At 42.4% G+C, this 19,033-nt stretch overlaps 1 protein-coding gene across 3 annotated transcripts in view; it reads right to left on the reverse strand.

Annotated features, from left to right (window-relative positions):
• The window catches only part of unc80 (unc-80 homolog (C. elegans)), an 84,777-nt gene extending 67,575 nt beyond the window's left edge, over nucleotides 1-17,202 (reverse strand). For all 3 annotated transcript variants that reach the window (XM_080878193.1, XM_080878192.1, XM_080878191.1), the window contains exons 1-11: nucleotides 16,874-17,202; nucleotides 16,526-16,574; nucleotides 16,017-16,173; nucleotides 14,623-14,963; nucleotides 14,086-14,209; nucleotides 12,491-12,555; nucleotides 12,089-12,234; nucleotides 1,853-2,126; nucleotides 1,615-1,749; nucleotides 1,316-1,532; nucleotides 192-332 (exon numbers count right to left, since the gene is read on the reverse strand). In XM_080878193.1, coding sequence (XP_080734319.1) covers nucleotides 192-332; nucleotides 1,316-1,532; nucleotides 1,615-1,749; nucleotides 1,853-2,126; nucleotides 12,089-12,234; nucleotides 12,491-12,555; nucleotides 14,086-14,209; nucleotides 14,623-14,963; nucleotides 16,017-16,173; nucleotides 16,526-16,574; nucleotides 16,874-16,965 — 1,741 coding nt within the window. In that variant the 5' untranslated portion in view covers nucleotides 16,966-17,202. The remainder of the gene's footprint in view (nucleotides 1-191; nucleotides 333-1,315; nucleotides 1,533-1,614; nucleotides 1,750-1,852; nucleotides 2,127-12,088; nucleotides 12,235-12,490; nucleotides 12,556-14,085; nucleotides 14,210-14,622; nucleotides 14,964-16,016; nucleotides 16,174-16,525; nucleotides 16,575-16,873) is intronic.
• Between the last annotated feature and the right edge of the window lie 1,831 nt (nucleotides 17,203-19,033).

A 19,033-nucleotide genomic window follows, 5' to 3' on the forward strand; every position in this document is an offset into this window, starting at 1 on the left:
GCTCTTTTTTTTTTTTCTTTTTTTTTTTTTGGAAACTGTGGCCTTCATTTCCGGTGTATATATGACAGGAAACCAGGAAAGTCATAATAGGTCCCCTTTAAGACTCCTTCAGGTTTTTTAACATCTAGAAATTTAACTTTTGGGCTTGCTTTAAATACCTGCTCAGGCCCATATTTAAACCATCTTCTTACCCTCCTTGACGGTGTTGTCACTGTGGCTGTTAGAGTGGTCGGGCATGTCTCTGAGCAGCGAGTGGTGGGAATGAGAGTGTTTGGCACTCAGGCTGTCTGCATCTGCAGCTGTGTCTGTGCTGCCCCGCCGTGTGAATTTGCCTGGAAAGAGATGCAACAAATGGACACGTTTTAGGTCGAAAGCACACAACCAAATAACACAACTAAACGTGGACATCAGATGGAGCTGAAAAGAAAAGCTTAACTTTAAGCTCAGCAAACATCAAAGCCCACAGAGACAGAGTGCATTTACGTCCTGCCTACCCCAGAGAGTCTGTCTCTGCGGCTTTGGTGTTTGTTGAGCTGAAAGTTAAACTTTTTTTTTTTACCCAGCTGTATCTGATGTCCATGGTTTCCATCCATCCTCCACAGTCACTAGATCTTGATCCAGTAGAGCCCCTCTGGCATGTCCAGCCTAGAAATCAGCAGCAATTGTGTGATGCTATCATGTCAATGTGGACTTAAAGTCTCTAATGAATATTTCCAGCACCTTGTTTAGTCTGTACCATGAAAACTTAAAGCAACCTCTTTTGCAAGGTAAACAGTGTCCAATGAGTGTATTTCAATGTATAAATATTTGAGACATAAAGTGCTAAAATAATTATCAATGGCCAGCTACGGGCATTTTCATAATTTCTTTTATTTTTTAAGAGTTTCTGCTCTAATTAGCAAACTATAGGAGCAACAATTTGACCCTCCAGCAGTCATGGGTTTCAAATTATGACATGTTGTAAGAAGTATCTCATACTTATACACTATGACACAGACTTGAATCTTTCTAGCAGCAGCTCAGGTTAAGTGGGTTCATAACAGCATGGTAAAAGAGGACAGTAGGTTTTTTTTCTTAATGGAAATAAGCCTTTAAAAAGTCACTAACTCTTGAAAATAATAAAAATAATAACTGCTTTTGTGCCTTGAGCGAATGTTAATCTCCACTATTCAGTGAGAGCTCATAAGGAATACCAGTGTCAATGAAGTGACCTAATTCACCAGCTGACAGCCAGATCCAGACTAAATCCTCTGACTCATGAAAGCTCGGTGGAGTGGAAGCAAGACTTCAAACTGGTGGCATCCAATCTCATTACCCATGATGGTGGCCTGCCAGCCTCCACGTTCCAGGGCCCGCCTGTCGTCACCCAGGCCAGAGAAGCTTCCGAAGGAGAAGGTGCTGCGGGTGGGAGAGACGTCCAGGTGGTCATCGTGCAGCAGGAAGGGAACCCCCATCCGACGCTGGCGCTTCTTCCCCGTGTGATGGAAGGGGATGGAGCCCTTTCTCTCGCGGTCCTCGCGGCGGTTCTTAAACTGAAGTGGAACAACAGGTCCTCTCAATCACATGAATCTGTATTTATTGTTTTAGCTTAAAACATAAAGGCCAGTCTCTGACCTTCTTGAAGATGTTCATGCCCAGGTCGGAAGACAAGTCAGGGACAGCCTGCCGACGAAGGTTAGTCAGGGAAACCCTTGCAAAGGTCTCTGTGCTCAGAGATTTCCCCTCTTCATTGCATTTTAAGCTCATATCCTGCGAAAAATAAGAGAAGGCAAAGGTCACGAACCAGCAGGAGCAACACGGACATCCTAAAGATGGCTTAGAGGCGACTATTAAAGCTGTTTCGATGAGTGACCTGAGTCTTGTGGGTGTTGACCAGTGAGGGTGTCGCAGCCACCATGGAGCTGCTGCGTGGCCGTGGCAGAGGTGCAACCAAGGGCTCTGGGGGACGTTCAGGCCTCTCCTCCAGGATCTGCCTGAGGCGCTGCAGGTAGTACATCAAGGCCCAGTGCACGCCCTCCTCCGTCCAGTGCGGCTGCAGCAGACAGCGCAGCACAGCCACATCAAAATAAGTGGCGTAACGTGCCCGCTGGGCCAACGATGCTGGCAGGCCGGCAGGAGCTGATGTTCTGAAAGAAGAGAGAGGAAATAAAGGAAGTTTCACAGGTTCAACCTTTAAGATGGTGAAGTTTAATTTTAAAAGACAGTACAGAAATTAATCACGCACAGATTAAATCAATCTATGAAAGGAGTTCACCTAGTACGTGAAGGTATGCAGAATAAATCGGGCCCTTGCGGGGAGTTCAACAAGCAAGAGGGCACAACCAACTGTGATTGTGAAAGCTAGAAGCTAAATGAAGATATGTGTGCATCAAAGAGTTAAGCCTGTATTCGCCGTTTGTTTCAGAGCATTTTAACATTCGGGCACAACATATCCACACTTCCGCATAACTGGATGGGTGCTACATTGTCAGATAGATTTTGTGGGACTAAGAAAGAGTTGCCTTTATTACATCCGCTGTAACTGCTCTGCTCTGTGAAACCTGCAACTCTGACATAGCTAGAGAGATGTAACAGGTGACATGTAACCTGATTGCTCAATTTTTATAAAGTAAGAACAGCTTCTGCTATATCTGTGGTCTAATTTACCTAATAGCTGATGGCTTTTAGACCACAGTTAGTTTTAAGAAAAAGTTTAGCTCCTTAAACAAAAGTTACCGGGTGTAACTGGGTAGCAAGCTGTTCTGTTTCTATCTGCAGCCGTTTATGTCTGACAGTATTCCTCTGTTTTGGGATCTCTGTGTCCAAAAAGCCAGAGGTGAGGATAGTAGCAACAAGACCCACATAGAGAGCATATGCCAGTGACAATCAACATTCCCTCTAATTTTTCATGTGTCTGAGTGACACACAAACTCCCTGAGCAGCCACTTGGACCACAATGAGCAACATTAGATGTGTGTACTTTGGTCACGCCAGCATCGAATCGAGTTATGCAAACAACAAAGTTTTTTGCAGCTGTTTACTTAAAAATGCAGCCAAGGCGGTTTTTTAAATAAACATTTCAAACTATTTACAGAACAATCAGCTGTTCTGCATCAAATTTGATGCCACACAAATTGTTTGTGCCACTCCAAAAAATTATTTCTGTCCACTATGAGATAAAGAAGAACAACAGCCTGATACCTGCAGGCCTGACAACAGGAGATGTATCACTCCTGTATCACCTGTAACATTCAGTAGTCGCCTCATTGTTCTGACAACACAACAAAACTATTGACTACACTACACACTAACGACACAAGATTTGCGCTAAACGTCGCAAATCTCTCACATCTCAAAACACCGCCGTCACTCCTAAAACTTCCCCCTTTCTAAACAACTAAATGCCATGTTGCCTTTTCATTTTTTGATTGGTCAACATGGTATATTTTTCCACCAACAGGAAAGGCTGGGAAATTTTTTGATTTTGTTTTTGCTCACATACGGAGAGCGCTTTCGAGCGTTCTCCTTATAAAACGCCATTTTTACCAAACATTACATATATGTTTGGTAAATATATATATATATTTTTTTATCATAACTCTGGTTTTACGTGGCCTATCAACACAATTTAAAAACTGGTATAAAGTCAACACTTTTCCCGTCAATTCTTCCGTCAGTCCTGCTCACATCTCCAATGGTTGTACACGTTGTCATTAACGTGGCTTCACTCCACATCAGCCACGCTGCTTCGCTAGCTAAAACACCGGTGTCGGCACATAAGGACGCTGTCGTAGCCTGTCAACGACGTTGATTAGCTGCGTATATACGAATGTGAATCGCATCATTGGCTGGACTATGGGATACGGTGGCATCGTTCTAATCCCATACTGGAGCAGCCAGTCACTTACTGACTAACACTGCAAAACAGAATTGTTAAAGTATTGATTTTAATTTCAATTCAGGTTAGATTTTTTTCCTGTGCGCAGAGACCGTGCTAGCAGTGCGCAATTGCGCACGCCCGCAGTTTAGAGCAGGGCTCTAGAGTGCGACCAATTTGGTCGCAAATGCGACCAAATTTTTCAGTGGTGCGACTAAAAAAAATATTTGGTTGCACCTGTGCGACCAACTGTTCGGGTAGCAAAAAGAAAAAAAAAAAAATCTGCAACCTTCCCTGTGGTCAACAACAGACACACATTTTGCCCCTATCGTGGACTAAACCAATCAGAGATAGTCAGGGGTGGGACCTCTCTGATTGGCCGTGGTCCAGTTGAAAGTGCAGGTGGAAGTGGGAGGTGAGTAGCTTGAATAAAGCGATATCAATTCATTATATCCTGAATCGACTTTTAAATATAACTGTGTTTTGCCAGAAACGCCAGATTCTCAGATTAAAGCTCACAAAACCATTTCAACAACAACCAAACAGCAAATGAGAGCAGGTACACGGATTCCACACAAAGACGTAAACACAGAACGGACCGACGCATCAGAATCAACTTTGTCTTTCTCGGCTTTCTCACCCGACGGCCCGTAGACGGACACGCTGTCGGAGCTTAGCGGTTCTGATGCGTCCGGTCCGCGCTGTGTTTACGTCTTTTTGCGCTGATTCTGAGCTGCAGGTTTTGTCTCTCTCCAACCAAAATTCACCGAGCCAGCAGCAAAAGAAGCAGCAAACTGCGCTTCACATTTGACCAATGTCGTCATGAATTTTGCTGTTTTGCTTCCACGACTATTAAAATCACACTCCATGCACAGCTAGCTCTCTCTCTATCTCTGTACTTCAAGAACAGTTTCCCGTCTCCAATCTCTGTTTTCTGTATTATTCATTCGCTTATTACCCACCAGTCTACCGTTGTTTACAGCGCTGTGGCTGCTGTCTTTTTCTTTTTTTCACTTAAATGACCTCGGACAAGAAAGCCTGTTTTTTCTGTTATTCAATACTGAAGAAATGTAAACTTTATATGCAGAACATTATAGAATATTTTTAAGGTTATCTGCTATAAAAAGCCAGACCAGGAAAATCTCCTTCATGTTTTTCTGTGTTTTATTCTCAGTTACTTTCACACAAAGGCATCTGGTATGGGCTCAAAATGTGGTCATAAATATTTTGTACTTGTAAAAAAGATTTGTGTGTGCATAAAAAAGATTTGTATGTGTAAAAAGAATTTGTGTGTGCGTAAAAAAGATTTGTATGTGTAAAAAAGATTTGTGTGTGCGTAAAAAAAGATTTGTGTGTGGACTTAGAAAAAAACCCCCTGCAAGTTACAAGTACGGATTTTTGACCCTATTTTTCTTCCCTTCATCTGATTGGTCAATGTCATGTCAATCACAAATGTAACAATCCAATCAGAGAACAGATGGGTTTGGCTGTCGAGGGGCGCTTTTTTTGAACTGCAGGTCTTTGAAGGGAATAAATGCCCTTTTACATGCCAACCCAGCGTTTTCCTTCATCACCACGAAGGAAAACAGTCTGTGGTCGTCCGAGTTTGGTGATTTTTGTGTCACAGGTCTACGTGTTTAATACAGGGACTTCCACAGCCTTTTCAACAGCGCTGCGGACCGCGGGGTGGGGGCGGGCAGTGTTTTGGAAATGACAGTCTTCATTACAAAGCTTTCTTCGTTATGAATTAGCATACATGTTTTTATTGAACATTTGAAGAACTAGCAAAAAAAAAAAAAAACTCTTGTAGAGGACATAAAGTCAGAGATAGAAAAGACAAGGAGAAGGTGCATCTAGTACAGGTAGAGCTGCTGCAAAAACCCACAGAGCCCAGCAGCCAGCGTAACAAATTCTGGATCCTTTGCTTTTAGTTAGCATTAGCAGCGTATCCTGCATCTGATGTGAAAGGACTTTTATGCTGCGCACTGTGACTCACAGCAATGGTCCTGGGTCAGCCCTGACTTTGTGTTAAACTAATCCTAAAGTAATAATGTTATTTCTAACCACTGATATACCACAACTTTATCCTTTCAACAGCTACTGAAAGTTAGGGGACCTAGCTGCTATCGGATATTTATATAGCGATCCTCCAGCTTCAAACGGTATCACCCTTCAAGGACCTGCAGTTCAAAACAGCGCCCCTCCGACAGCCAAACCCATCTGTTCTCTGATTGGATTGTTACATTTGTGATTGACATGACATTCACCAATCAGATGAAGGGAAGAAAAATAGGGTCAAAAATCAGTACTTGTAACTTGCAGGGGTTTTTTTTCTAAGTCCACACACAAATCTTTTTTACACATACAAATCTTTTTTACACATACAAATCTTTTTTACGCACACACAAATTCTTTTTACACATACAAATCTTTTTTACGCACACACAAATTCTTTTTACACATACAAATCTTTTTTACGCACACACAAATCTTTTTTATACATACAAATCTTTTTTACGCACACACAAATCTTTTTTACGTACACACAAATCTTTTTACACATACAAATCTTTTTTACGCACACAAATCTTTTTTACGCACACACAAATCTTTTTTACGTACACACAAATCTTTTTTACGTACACACAAATCTTTTTTACGTACACGCAAATCTTTTTACACATACAAATCTTTTTTACGCACACAAATCTTTTTTACGCACACACAAATCTTTTTTACGTACACACAAATCTTTTTTACGTACACGCAAATCTTTTTACACATACAAATCTTTTTTACGCACACAAATCTTTTTTACGCACACACAAATCTTTTTTACGTACACACAAATCTTTTTTACGTACACGCAAATCTTTTTTACACATACAAATCTTTTTTACGCACACACAAATCTTTTTTACACATACAAATCTTTTTTACAAGTACAAAATATTTATAACCACATTTTGAGCCCATACATCTGCTGTGATGTTCACAATTCTGATGAAGTCAGTACTGATAAATGATCAGAATTATAATATTTCTGAATGTCTGAGGCTAAGTTGAATTGAATCGGGACTTTGAAAACCGGAATCAAATGGATTATAGAAATCAGTGATGATACCCAGCCCTAGTGAGCAGCCTAGGCACGACAGACGTGGATGTAGCTGTAATAGGAAAAGAACTATTGCTAACTTTTCTGTTAAGTTAAGGCCTGATCCTTCTGAAATTCATTCATTCATTCATGCCAGTGCTCTGACACAGTGTCATCAATCTTTGAATGCTGAAAAAGCACAGTGTATCCAGAAAAACACATTATATTATATAAATTATTATAAAATTTGTGTACACCTAACTTTTGTGCCGGTACGCCTAACTTTTTAAAGTTAGGCGTACCGGTACGCCCATGGCAAAAAGTTAGTCTAGAGCCCTGGTTTAGAGGGAACATTGGTGACAATATATGGTATATGACATTGATAGAGGTAAAAAAAAAAGAAGAAGAAGATGAAAAAGCATGTAAAGGAGGAGCAAGGCGTGGGGTTTGGTTGCAAAGCAGCTTGCAGAGGCAGCAGCAAAAAGTAAGCAGTCTGTAGCAGCTTAAATTGTGCAGCCTACATGAGATTTGCTGATTCGATACTTTGAAGGGTGTCAGTGGAGTCATAAAAGGATAAAATCAGATGATCTGTCAGGACTTTCAGCTCAATCGATATGTTGTTTCATGGACAACTGAACCAGCATGTTGGAGAAATGCATGATAAAGTTCCAGTTGTACTGGCTGACAAACCAACCAGTAGCAGACTGCTGAGGTTGTAGTTGAAGACCAGTTCATCACTTTCATGATGAACTGGTCTCTAAACACTGTGCAGCTGCTCTCAAAGCTGCAGTGAAACTGTAAACAGTGGGACACAAACTGGACACAGTAGACTGTTGCTAGCTGCAGTCCTGAGGCACAACATTTTCACATAAATGATGCTTCTGCATCAGATCTACAGCATAACCTACGCCATAACCAGAACCCAATTTTAACCGTATGTTGCAACCTTTTACATAAGCTGACCTGCACCGCCTGAGAAATGTACGCTGGGTTGACACATACCATAATGACTTGAATGGCTGGAAGGTTACAGTGTTGAAACAAACAGAGTTTCCAGTTACTGTGTGATGTAGATTTTCCCATAAAAGCCTAAATCAAGCTTTACTCTGAAGGCGAACCTTCTCTATTTCCGGTGGACTACACCTCAGCTAGTAGTCGATGAGAAAAACTGACCTCTGAACGTGAGGTCAAGGTCACTGGAATTTGAAGTCATTGAGATTTTTAGTAGATGCACCTATGGCATTAATTTGACAAAAATGTGATTTCCTTCTTGAATTATCACATTCACATCACATTACTTCAGCTTAAACTTGTTCTCAACGCAGACAAAACAAAGCTCATGTTGTTTTCTAAATCAAGAAAATGGGCCCAAACAATCCCATCAGTAACCACTCTTGAAGGTAATAAAATAGAGTTGGTTCACACCCATAAATATCTGGGAATCTTAATTGATGACTCGCTCACCTTCAAACCACATGTAGAGAATCATGTGAAAAATCTGAAGTTAAAACTGAGATTTTATTTTCAAAATAAGTTGTGTTTCTCTTTTAGTACAAAGAAGCGGCTTGTTGCTGCGACATTTTTGCCTGTGCTGGATTATGGAGATATTGTATATATGAATGCTTCTGCTCAATGTCTTTGAATGGTTGATACTGTGTATCATGCTTCTCTGAGGTTCATCACTAACCGCAAATTTCAGACTCACCCTGTAAGTTATACTCTCAGGTAGGATGGCCTGCTTTGGCAAGTCGGAGGAACTTTTATCTATATAGTTTTATATATAAAGCAATACTTGGGTTGCTACCTTCTTATATATGTTCCCTGCTTACAATGAAACATGCTGGTCAGTATTCTCTTCGTCTGCATGGTTACTTGTTGCTTTCTGTTCCATTTGCCTGAACTGAATTTGGTAAAAGAGCTTTTGTCCACTTAGCATCCTCGGCTTGGAACAAACTGCAGAACGAATGGAAAATGACTGAATTCATTTTATTAAGTGCTTTTAAATCTAAACTACGAATCCTTAAGGCCAAGTCCATAACATACAACTGTTTCAATTAGATTAATTGTCATTTCAACTGATTTTTTTATTTTTATTTGAATTTAATTTAATTTTTTCATTTATTTTTGCATGTGTGTTGTTGCTGCCTGTGTTTAATTGAGTAATTTCTGTAACTGTGGGACACTTGCTGCTGCCTATCTTGGCCAGGTCTCCCTTGAAAAAGAGGTTTTTAATCTCAACGGGATCTTCTTGTTCTCAGAAAAACATAAAGGTCACTGAAAGTAGCTGAAATTTAAGCTTGATTTTTAGTGCCTGAAGGTATCAATTTCAAGATTCTACATTGCCTCCTTCTCGAGTCACTGCATTCACAAACTTGGGTGTCCACTCTGCCCAGCTGCCTTGCAGGCTGATGACAACATAAGAAAAACTATAGGAAATCATGGCGCATTACTAGCGACCAAAGCAATCACTAGGAGGATTATGGTGCAGGAGCTTCTTTGCAGCAGTTTCACCCAGCAGGAGCAAAAAACCCCTCCAAGAACAACCACCACTGACTTTGGTTGTATCACATCCAATATGGGGGACAACTCCTAGGCAATGTGTGCAAGACATCAGGTGAGAAATCTCAACACAAGTGGATAAAAGTAGCAGATATGGAATAGAACACGGACTGTAGAATGAACAGACACATGCAGTTAAAGTCACCTTTTCACATATGTGCTCATACACATCTCAGCATTTAAGTATTAGTTATTATTCATCTCTGGCTCTCTTCCACAGCATGTCGCGTCACCCCCAACCGGAAGATGGCCGCGCCCTCCTGAGCCTGGTTCTGCTGGAGGTTTCTTCCTGTTAAAAGGGAGTTTTTCCTTCCTACTGTTGCCAAAGTGCTTGCTCATAGGGTCATATGACTGTTGGGGTTTTCTCTGCTTTTACCTTACAATAAAAAGCGCATTGAGGCAACTGTTGCTCTATATCAGGGGTCCCCAATCCCAGTCCACGAGGGCCGGTGTCCCTGCAGGTTTTAGATGTGTCCCTGATCCATCACAGCTGATTTAAATGGCTAAATGACCTCCTCAACATGTCTTAAAGTTCTCCAGAGGCCTGGTAATGAACTAATCATGTGATTCAGGTGTGTTGACCCAGGGTGAGATGTAAAACCTGCAGGGACACTGGCCCTTGTGGACTGGGATTGGGGACCCCTGCTCTATATGAATAAAACTGAACTGAATTAAAAGGCACTTTACAGTAAACTATCCCTAAGTAGCTAAACTGAATATCATGATAGCAATGCCAAAAGCCGTAACTACATATATAATTACACTACATCACAACCTTTTGTGTTATATTAGACTGTGATCAACTCCTGCCACATTGCTTCATTAACAATGCATCAAAGGAGGATGATAAACAAGGACAGAGCCCCCCTTCAGCATCATTGGAAGAGGAGCAGAGAGGGAGGGAGGGAGGGAGGGAGCTCCAGCCTACGTGAGTCCACTATAAATAAGCAGGAATGAAGGTCAGCAGTTGGCGAGCTGCAAAGGAGTTACCACAAACTGTGAAGAAACATATTGATACTGTAGGAGAGGCAGACGTAGCGGGCCATTTAATCCCAGCCGCTGTAATAAATGGAGCAGGAAGTGCTGGTCGATATGTACATGAATCACTTTGAGAGCGGGCGGCGAAGGCAGGCTGTATCATGTTTCACCGTCTAGCCGACACACTCACACATACACACTCACTCTCCCTACTGCTATTGTGTCAGGTTGCCACAGAGACCGCTTGACGACAGCCACCCCGGTCCTCCGACTCCATGCGGTAGGAGAGGATGCAGCAGCCAGCGGTTGCCATGGAAACTGCATCAGCAGTGCTGCGCGGATTGCGGTGGTTGAGTAAGCTGCATTACTCGCAGCACCCGGTGCCGGAAATTATTTTATCAGTGCGGTGCAGCGCAGAGGTGCACGAACAGCCTGGTGACTGGCAGATGTAAATGTAAACCGTCCCTCAGAGACCTGGAGTCTGGTGGGGTAGGTGGGGGAGGCGGGGGGTATTTTTGATCAGGAGAGCGTCAAAACTCTCCCTTGCTGCATGTCTGATTTACATTCAGCTCACTGTCCTCCTCAATCCCGCAGTCAGCCTGAAAATCCCACTGCACGCATGAAGAAAGCAATTAATTTGTCTTTGTTAAGCAGGGAAAGAGGAGGGATAGATCCTCCATCTCCTGCATTACCATGTAACCACTGCTCAAACCCTGTGGTGCAAGGATGTGTGAGGATATAATTGGCTCGGGGGTGTTTTTAGGAGGCGAGGGGGTTGGTTTCCGGGCTTGTTTTGATTTTCAGTCAGCTGCTGGCTGTCAGAAGGATTGCGAAAAAGCGTCGGAGTGACATGCTTGGTTGTCAGAATGAGCTAAGATGAGCAGCGGAGGGCTTAGGATGGAAATAAACCTGCCAGTGAGGAACTTCTTTGCTGGTCAGATTTGGTGTAATTGTAAACTTTTTATTTTTTATTTTTTGCCCTGCCTTTGCCAAAGAGAGCTTGAGAGAGACTGAGCCTTGGCCTGGAAGTGGGCACACCAAATCAAGCCAGGCCAGGGACTATGCCAGCATTAGACATGTAGCACATTACTTCAGCGTAATTACCCTGGATATGTGGGCAAAATGTCACATGGGTTTGCTGATGCACAACAGGAAAAGAGCTGTGGTTGTGTGCGTGAGGGACGAGACAGTACTGCTTGAAGCAACATATTACACAGGGGGGAAGTGGATCTATTCATGTACCCTAGCTCATCGCAAGCTAGCAGAGCGAGGCGTGTGGTGCAGTGGGTTTGACAGACGCTGCTGCGGGGCTCGGTGTTTAGCCATCAACAAGACGATGGCACCAGCTCCGTGTCAGTGCAGGTCATGTCTGCACTGCTTCAACCCTCAACTGGCTAAAGCGTGGAAAAATTAGTCATTTCCGAGAGGTTTTATGAAAGCAGCGCCTCCAATATTGATCGTTTATAAATCAAAAATAATGCTTGTGTGATTTCCTCTGTGGGTCTCTATTAATACAATTATCCATTTGTTTGGTAAGTTAAAATTGATGCTTCAACACGTTTCACTGCTTCTTGAGGGGAAACTGAATAACACATGCTCACTTTTTCTTGGAAGGGCCTTTGACCGCTGGGGGTTGCTGTTGGGAAGGGCCACCTTTCTCCACTGAGTTACCACGACGACAACTCTGCTCCCCGACTGACGGGGAGGAGGAATCTGATTGGGTGGCTTCGCAAACCACCTGGAAGCCCTGTGGGTAGGAAGAGAGATAGAGATGGATATCAGGAAGACAGACAGGCAGACAGTTCCTGATAATTAAAGGCTCTGAGGTTGGAGTGTGGTTTCTGTCATGACCCCGGCTCACCGTGCTAATGAATATTAACAGCCAGCCCCAGGGGGAACATTGGAAAAGGGGAGGGGAAGAAGCCTCAGACTCTTGCCCGAGCACATTCAATCAACATGGGAAGCAGAATCTGACAAGATATGGGCTGAAAACGTTAGCTCACCGTGGGACCCGGGTTGCCTGATCCACAGGGGCTGCACTGGTTGTTGACTGGGGAGTTCCTCTTTGCTGTTTAGACAGGCATAACAGTATACATGTGTTAATTCTGAGCAAATAAAAATAGATTATCTCTTAACACACTAATTCCCAACCAGGGGTACAAGTACCCCAGAGGGTTCTTCTGCAGTAGGCAGCAGACACCTGGAATGATTCGTTTCACTATTTATAGAACTGAGTGTCCTATGACTAAATATGTTAGCTAACGTTATGGATTGTGGTTCTTTCACACCAAAAATAGGAGGGTCTGGTTGGCTGGTGATTGCATTGAAGGTTTTTGCTGTTCGATTGCAATTATTGCCGCCTAATTTATAAATGCAGAAGGATTGCAAACACAATATAATCAATCTAAGTCAGTCTGCGCCAATAACCGTAACTCGTCTGTGACACACTATTTGTTTTTTGTAAAGATTTTTTGGGGCGGCATTGTTACATTACTTTGATAGTAGAGCAGTAAATCTGTGAGGTTCCTCATGGAATTTGTTAGTGTGAATTTCTTTGTATGTAGATTGCAAAGGATTTGCAATTTTTACAGATTTATCACAGTTAATCACAAACAAAATGCATGTAACTACCAAGCTTAACCCCGTCAATCACAAACTGACAGCAGATTGACTCCATCTTATTGTGATTGAAATGCTGGATAACTAGTCAAAACTGTTAGCTAACTTGGTGTATTAGCAGTTGAAATAGCAAAAAGGTACGAATGACCAAATTGCCAAAGCTGTTAGCTAACTGTTTAGATTAACAGTTGAAATATAAAAGTATATATAACTAAAGAGATGAAATTGTTAGGTGACTGTGCAAATAACACTGTTAGCCTAATGTAACAGATAAAAAGCTGTATTACAGCAGCTAGCTAAAGCTATGAAATGAACACCAGTGATTTAGCTGCTATGTTGCCGGAAGAAAACTGTTAGCTAACTTTGTGTATTAACAGTTTTAAATAGCAAAAAACAAACATTTAAATAGTTTAAATTAATTCTTTTTCTTTCTTTCTTTCTTCAATTAAGAATTAACTGTGTGTGCAACAGTTTATTTATTTATTTAATTTATTTATGTATTTATTTGTTTTCTTCACTGAGTGTGTTTTTTGTTGTTTTGGGTTATTATGTTATGGTTTTCTTAATTGTTTAAAATAATAAAAAACTTTAATTAGAAAAAAATTGTTTAAATTAGCCAACTACAAAAATATAACACCAGCAAACATAATTCTATATATTAAATTGCTGTTAAATAGAGTATTAGCTTAGGGCAGTAGATAAAAGGTTGAAATTATAAGCTTATTTATGGTTAACTAACTATAATTGGGACACGGTAAACTAAAAGTATCCCAGATTTAGGTTAAAATTAGTTCAGCTGAACATCTTAAACATGAAAGATGTTAAGGAGGAATATCTGACACAGATGCATGGGTTATATATAAGGAATACGATTAAGAACCACTTTATATACTCTATATATTATATATATAGCCCTTAAAGATAGCGGCGATTTCTCAAAGATAGTAGGAATTTCTTTAAAAAGTGGGAATTTCTTCACCTGTAACAATGTTTCTGACAGGTTTGATGAGGGCAGTAAAAGCAGGGATGTCAGGCAGGCGGTGCTCCCACATTGGCTGCCATATTACCAGACCACTAGCCAGTCTGAAGGTCAAGTCTGACTCCTGGAAAAAGGCAACATATTTACACATTTCTTTCCTCAAAACAGCCTGTAAACACCAGAAACAATTATTCTGTCTTGGTTAAATGTTTTGTGTTGTTAAGATTCTTAAACCTCCGTTACAACATGCTAACAAGACAAGACAGTAATTCCCTGCACAGCTGGGAAACAGTGCACTCCCAGGAGTAATATAAGCTGACCCTTTCACCTGTGTGCACACACAGATCAATAGGCACAGGGTGATGCTGACTGCAAGTACTAAATTAAGCAACACAGGGGTTGCTGAAATTAATCACAAAATTCTCAAAATTATAAATAGTCTAACGCCACAGATTAACACAATGCCTGTGCCATCCTGGCTCTCTGTTACAAAAATCAATTTCAATTCCGTACACATTTGCATCCGCAGTTACAGACCTTTATCCGATGAACAAGCGGTGCAAACAGGAACACAAACAGCTCTACTGTTGCCATGCTCTTTTGGAATAGTTTGGTGCGAGTATGCTCATCCTCCTCCAGCAGGGAGCCGCTGTGCTGTTGTCCTAACCCGCCCAGGCCCGAGCTGGAGCAGGAGCTAGGAGCTCCCGGGGAGGAACCCTGGTTCCCCACAGGCTGGAGGAAGGCGCTACTGCTGCTGCCCCTGGACCAGCCGTGGCTCAGGCTGGGCTCATGGTTGCACTCCTGTGGGGCCTCCAGCAGCATCCAGTGCAGCGTGTGGAGCAGCTTGGTCTCCGCCACACCCAACTTGTCCTGGTGACCTGTGATGTAACCGAAAGACAAATACTAAACACACAGACACTTTTTTATCTGCTTAAACATGGCTGGCCTGCCAAAAGTCACCTGCAAGTGGACTCCAGAGAGAAACCAGAAAGCTTCCACTACCAAAAAATCTTGCATGCCTACAAACTGGTCATATTTGATGGTGACCTGTAATTTCCTGCTTCTAAATTTAAACTGAGGTTATTGTCCTCAACCCTAATAATCTAAGAAATATGATATCTAACCAGATGCTTACTCCAGATGGCACTACTTAGGCCTCCAATAACACAGCGAGGAATCTTTGAGTCCTTTTTGACCAGGATACGTCCTTAACTTCACATATTAAACAAATATGTTGGACTGCTTTCTTCTATTTGTGCAATTTCTCTACAATTAGAAATGCCCTTTCTCAGAGTGATGCTAAAAAACTAGTTCATGCATTTCATTACTTCTAGACTGGAATACAGTAATTCCTTATTATCAAGCTGTCCTAAAAACTCTCTGAAAAGCCTTCAGTTGATCCAAAATACTGCAGCGAGAGCATTGACAGGGACTTAGCCAGTGCTTTGGTCAAAGGTGGAGTGACAGGAGAACCAATCTAGCATGTTCTTGCATGAAACCTGAGCTCCCAAAGGAGAAACCCTCAAGGACAACAAGCCGCACAACAGGAGGGATCTGACCTGGATTGAATGAAGGACCCTCTTACTGTGTGGCAACAGTGATTTTCACTTGAAGGCGTATAACAGCTTAGTTCAAAGCCTGCCACCTCCTACTTAAAGAAAGTGTCAAATCCTGCTCAATAATAATGCAAACAGTGGCTCATTCATGTTTCATGTCTGACACATGGAAGTCACATGGAAGGATTTGATGCTTTTCTCTCCTGTTGTGTGCAGGCCATTTTAATCTCATAAATATTAATTCTATCATTTGCCTTTCTGTCCTTTTAAGCGATGATCTCTGAAAGAAGCTAAAAGGAGAATCAGATTTGTGTTTTGGCGATTGGGTATGACCTGGATGAAGCTGTCAGCTCGATTGGACTAAAGCGTCCTCACCAAGCTTGTTCCTGTTAGACAGCAGGATGGAGGTGCAGTGGAGTACGTGAGGCAGCGCCGCCTGGACCAGCTCCCAGCGGGAGATGCTCTGGATGGCCTCTGACAGGGCCGGCGACAGCCCGTGGAGCTTGTTCTCCACCAGCACTCGCTCAAAGGACTGGGGACGCAGCCAAAGGAGAGAGAAAAAAGAGGAGAAGAGAGACATCAGGCGGGCAACTTAAGCCTCTTTCTTTGACTATCTAAATGTCCCACATGGCCCCGAGCGAGCAAAAGCCTGTGGGAGAGACAGTGGAAGCTCTGTTTGGATCCAAAGGGATCTGGAGAAGCGTCATTATGGATATGAGTCTAGCTCGAGGGTAATGGGAGGAAGCACGGGGGCAAAACTAATTTGCTAAATGCAAAATCAAGAGCTCACTTGATTTGCAGGTGCATTAAGGTAAAAACAGATTACTGGGAAGGGAAGCGATTATTTCCCCTCATCGTGCACATGGTATTATGAAATGACTTACCACACAGGATGCCTCATACTGTTTTCCCAACTTTGGCCGCAGAAAAGCACTGAAAGACATCAACAGAGTGCTTGTGAGAGATTAAAAAAAGGACAAATGTAGGTTATAGGCTAGTAAATCACCCCATTTTGTCTATGTGGCCCACTTTTTTTTACAGGTGTGACATCATACAATCTGTACCCACAGCCCCATCTTCCTCCATTTAACACAAATCAGTGAGCAGACACTCACTGGCGGGGTTTCTCAATCACTTCATCAAATAATGTTGACGTGTGACGCGGTGACAAACCCCCGTCAGCCCTGCCTCGTTTTCACCAACGGCAAACACCTGTTATCAATGTCACCAACCTGGTCTGCCTCCACAGGAAGGTCTGGATCGGGAACGGTATTCCCTTCCCGCACTCCGGTTCGTTTTCATCCAGGCTTTTCCTCTTCACCATTTTGGCCGGACCCTGCGTGGCCGCCTGCCTGTGTGCGATCACCGGGACGCGCGGCTGCTGGCTCTGCCCAGGTGACCAGCGAGCTTTTCCCTCCCTCTTCACGACATGATTGGGTTAGTCCTGCGTAAAATGGCTGCAAGTGTCGATCGGTCGGTCGGCGGCAAAGGAGAGATAGAGAGAGAGAGAGAGGAGGAGGAGGAGGAGGAGAGAGGAAGAAGGAGCGCTCCGAAATCAGCACCTCCCTCCCTGGACAGCGACAGCTGATCGGAGAGCTAATTTATCAGCAGCAGCAGCAGCAGCGGGGCTTTAAAGACGCAGTGTGCAGCTGGGCCAGATGTTCTCCCCCTCTGCCTTTTCCTCCTCCTCTGATTCCCCGCAATCAACACATGGAGCGACTGAAACCGCTGCATCCGCGTGGTGCATCCACCCCTTTAAATATCAACAGGTTGTTTAATAATAGCCCAAGCTGTGAGTCATAAAAACACAGCAAAATCAAATCAGGTGTCACTTCCCGAAACATTCGCACTGTTTAAAGAGGCCATGCCGCGCAATAATATCCTCATAAGGCCATGGAACAGGGATCTAACATGTTGACGAAATCCAGAACAATGCACCGTGTTTTAACATGGCAGTGCTGTTTGAATGCGGTGTTTCCTTGTAAAAGAAGAAAAAGAACGACCAGAACTGTTCTCAGCAGATGGACAGTCACAGCATCTGAACAGTGCCTCACGCTGCAAACACTAAAACCATAAACATTAAAACCCAGCAGGGTTTACAAACTTTACAAAAGACAGAAAAGGATCAATTAAAGGAACAATAACCATGTAGGGAAGAAAAACTTTAGGTTACTTGCGTAACCTCAGTTCTCAGAGTAGCGTAAGTGAGACCTCTTACTATGGGATGACCCTCCCTGCACATTCCTCAGAAGCATTTATCTAATTGGCCAAGGTGACCACCAGCCAATCCTGTTAGGTTGGTGGTCAGGAACAGCCATCCACGTTTAAATAAATTGCGCTATTTAATAGCAGTTATTCAAGATAAGCACCTCTTCTCGCTTAGCAACAGCAAGAAGGGCTGTCTGGGTCATGCTACTCTGAAAACTGGAGTTTAGTCACCATCTAGGTATTGAAGTTTATAATTTGCAGGAGAAAGACACTGATTTGGTCCTGGTTTTGTTCAAGGGGTTTAACAAATATATATATATTTTTAACTGTTCAGGAATCACAGCCATTTTTATATTAAGTCCTCAGGTGACTGACTTGGCCACTAAAAAAATCTCTATCTTTGCAGAAACTCTTGGGTTACTCAAACAGGATGCTTTGGGTCAATCAGTTGTGCAGCATTCGGCTAATCTGAGCAGAGGATAGCCCCACACACTTCATAATTCATCCTGCTCCTTCTGTCAGCAGAGACATCACCAGTAAACACCAGTGATCTACAGTAGTTCTACTGGCAGTCATACATACCCATAACCAGTGTTGGTCAAGTTACTTACTGATTACTTCCCCCCAAAAATAATCGTGTTACTTTAATGATTAATTATTTTCAAAAGTAATTAATTACTTAGTTACTTAATTACTTTTTAAAAACATGATTTACAACCTGAACAGGTGATAAAGCAAAAGATCTTTCAGCTCAATTCTACTTTCTCTGCATACATACATACAAAATGTAATCAAATGGAAAAGTCTCTTTAAAACTCGTTTTACTAGTTTTAATCTTTTAACTTTATGCATCAAGCAAAAATTAAATTATATGCAACATTCTCTGACTGGAAGAAATTTGTTTAACATTTAAACCTATTTTCTGCACATTCCAGCACATAAAATAAAATATTTTTTGTGTTTACACTCAGTCTTTCAAATAAATGCAAGTGAAACACAGCAGAAAAATAAAATAAAATTAAAGACTCAGCGATCCTGTTGCTCTACTTTCACCTGTATAGCAGGCGGAGGTTTGCCCTGGTGCAGGTGTGCCGCGGCGGTCAGTGGAAGAATCCGCGAGTGTCTCTGTGAATTTCCCATTATGTCGTAGTGCACTCAGTGCTTGCTCAGAAGTTAAGGGTTTT

This window comes from Rhamphochromis sp. 'chilingali', assembly GCF_963969265.1.
Source record: "Rhamphochromis sp. 'chilingali' genome assembly, chromosome: 3".
In the NCBI taxonomy this organism is placed as follows: domain Eukaryota; kingdom Metazoa; phylum Chordata; class Actinopteri; order Cichliformes; family Cichlidae; genus Rhamphochromis; species Rhamphochromis sp. 'chilingali'.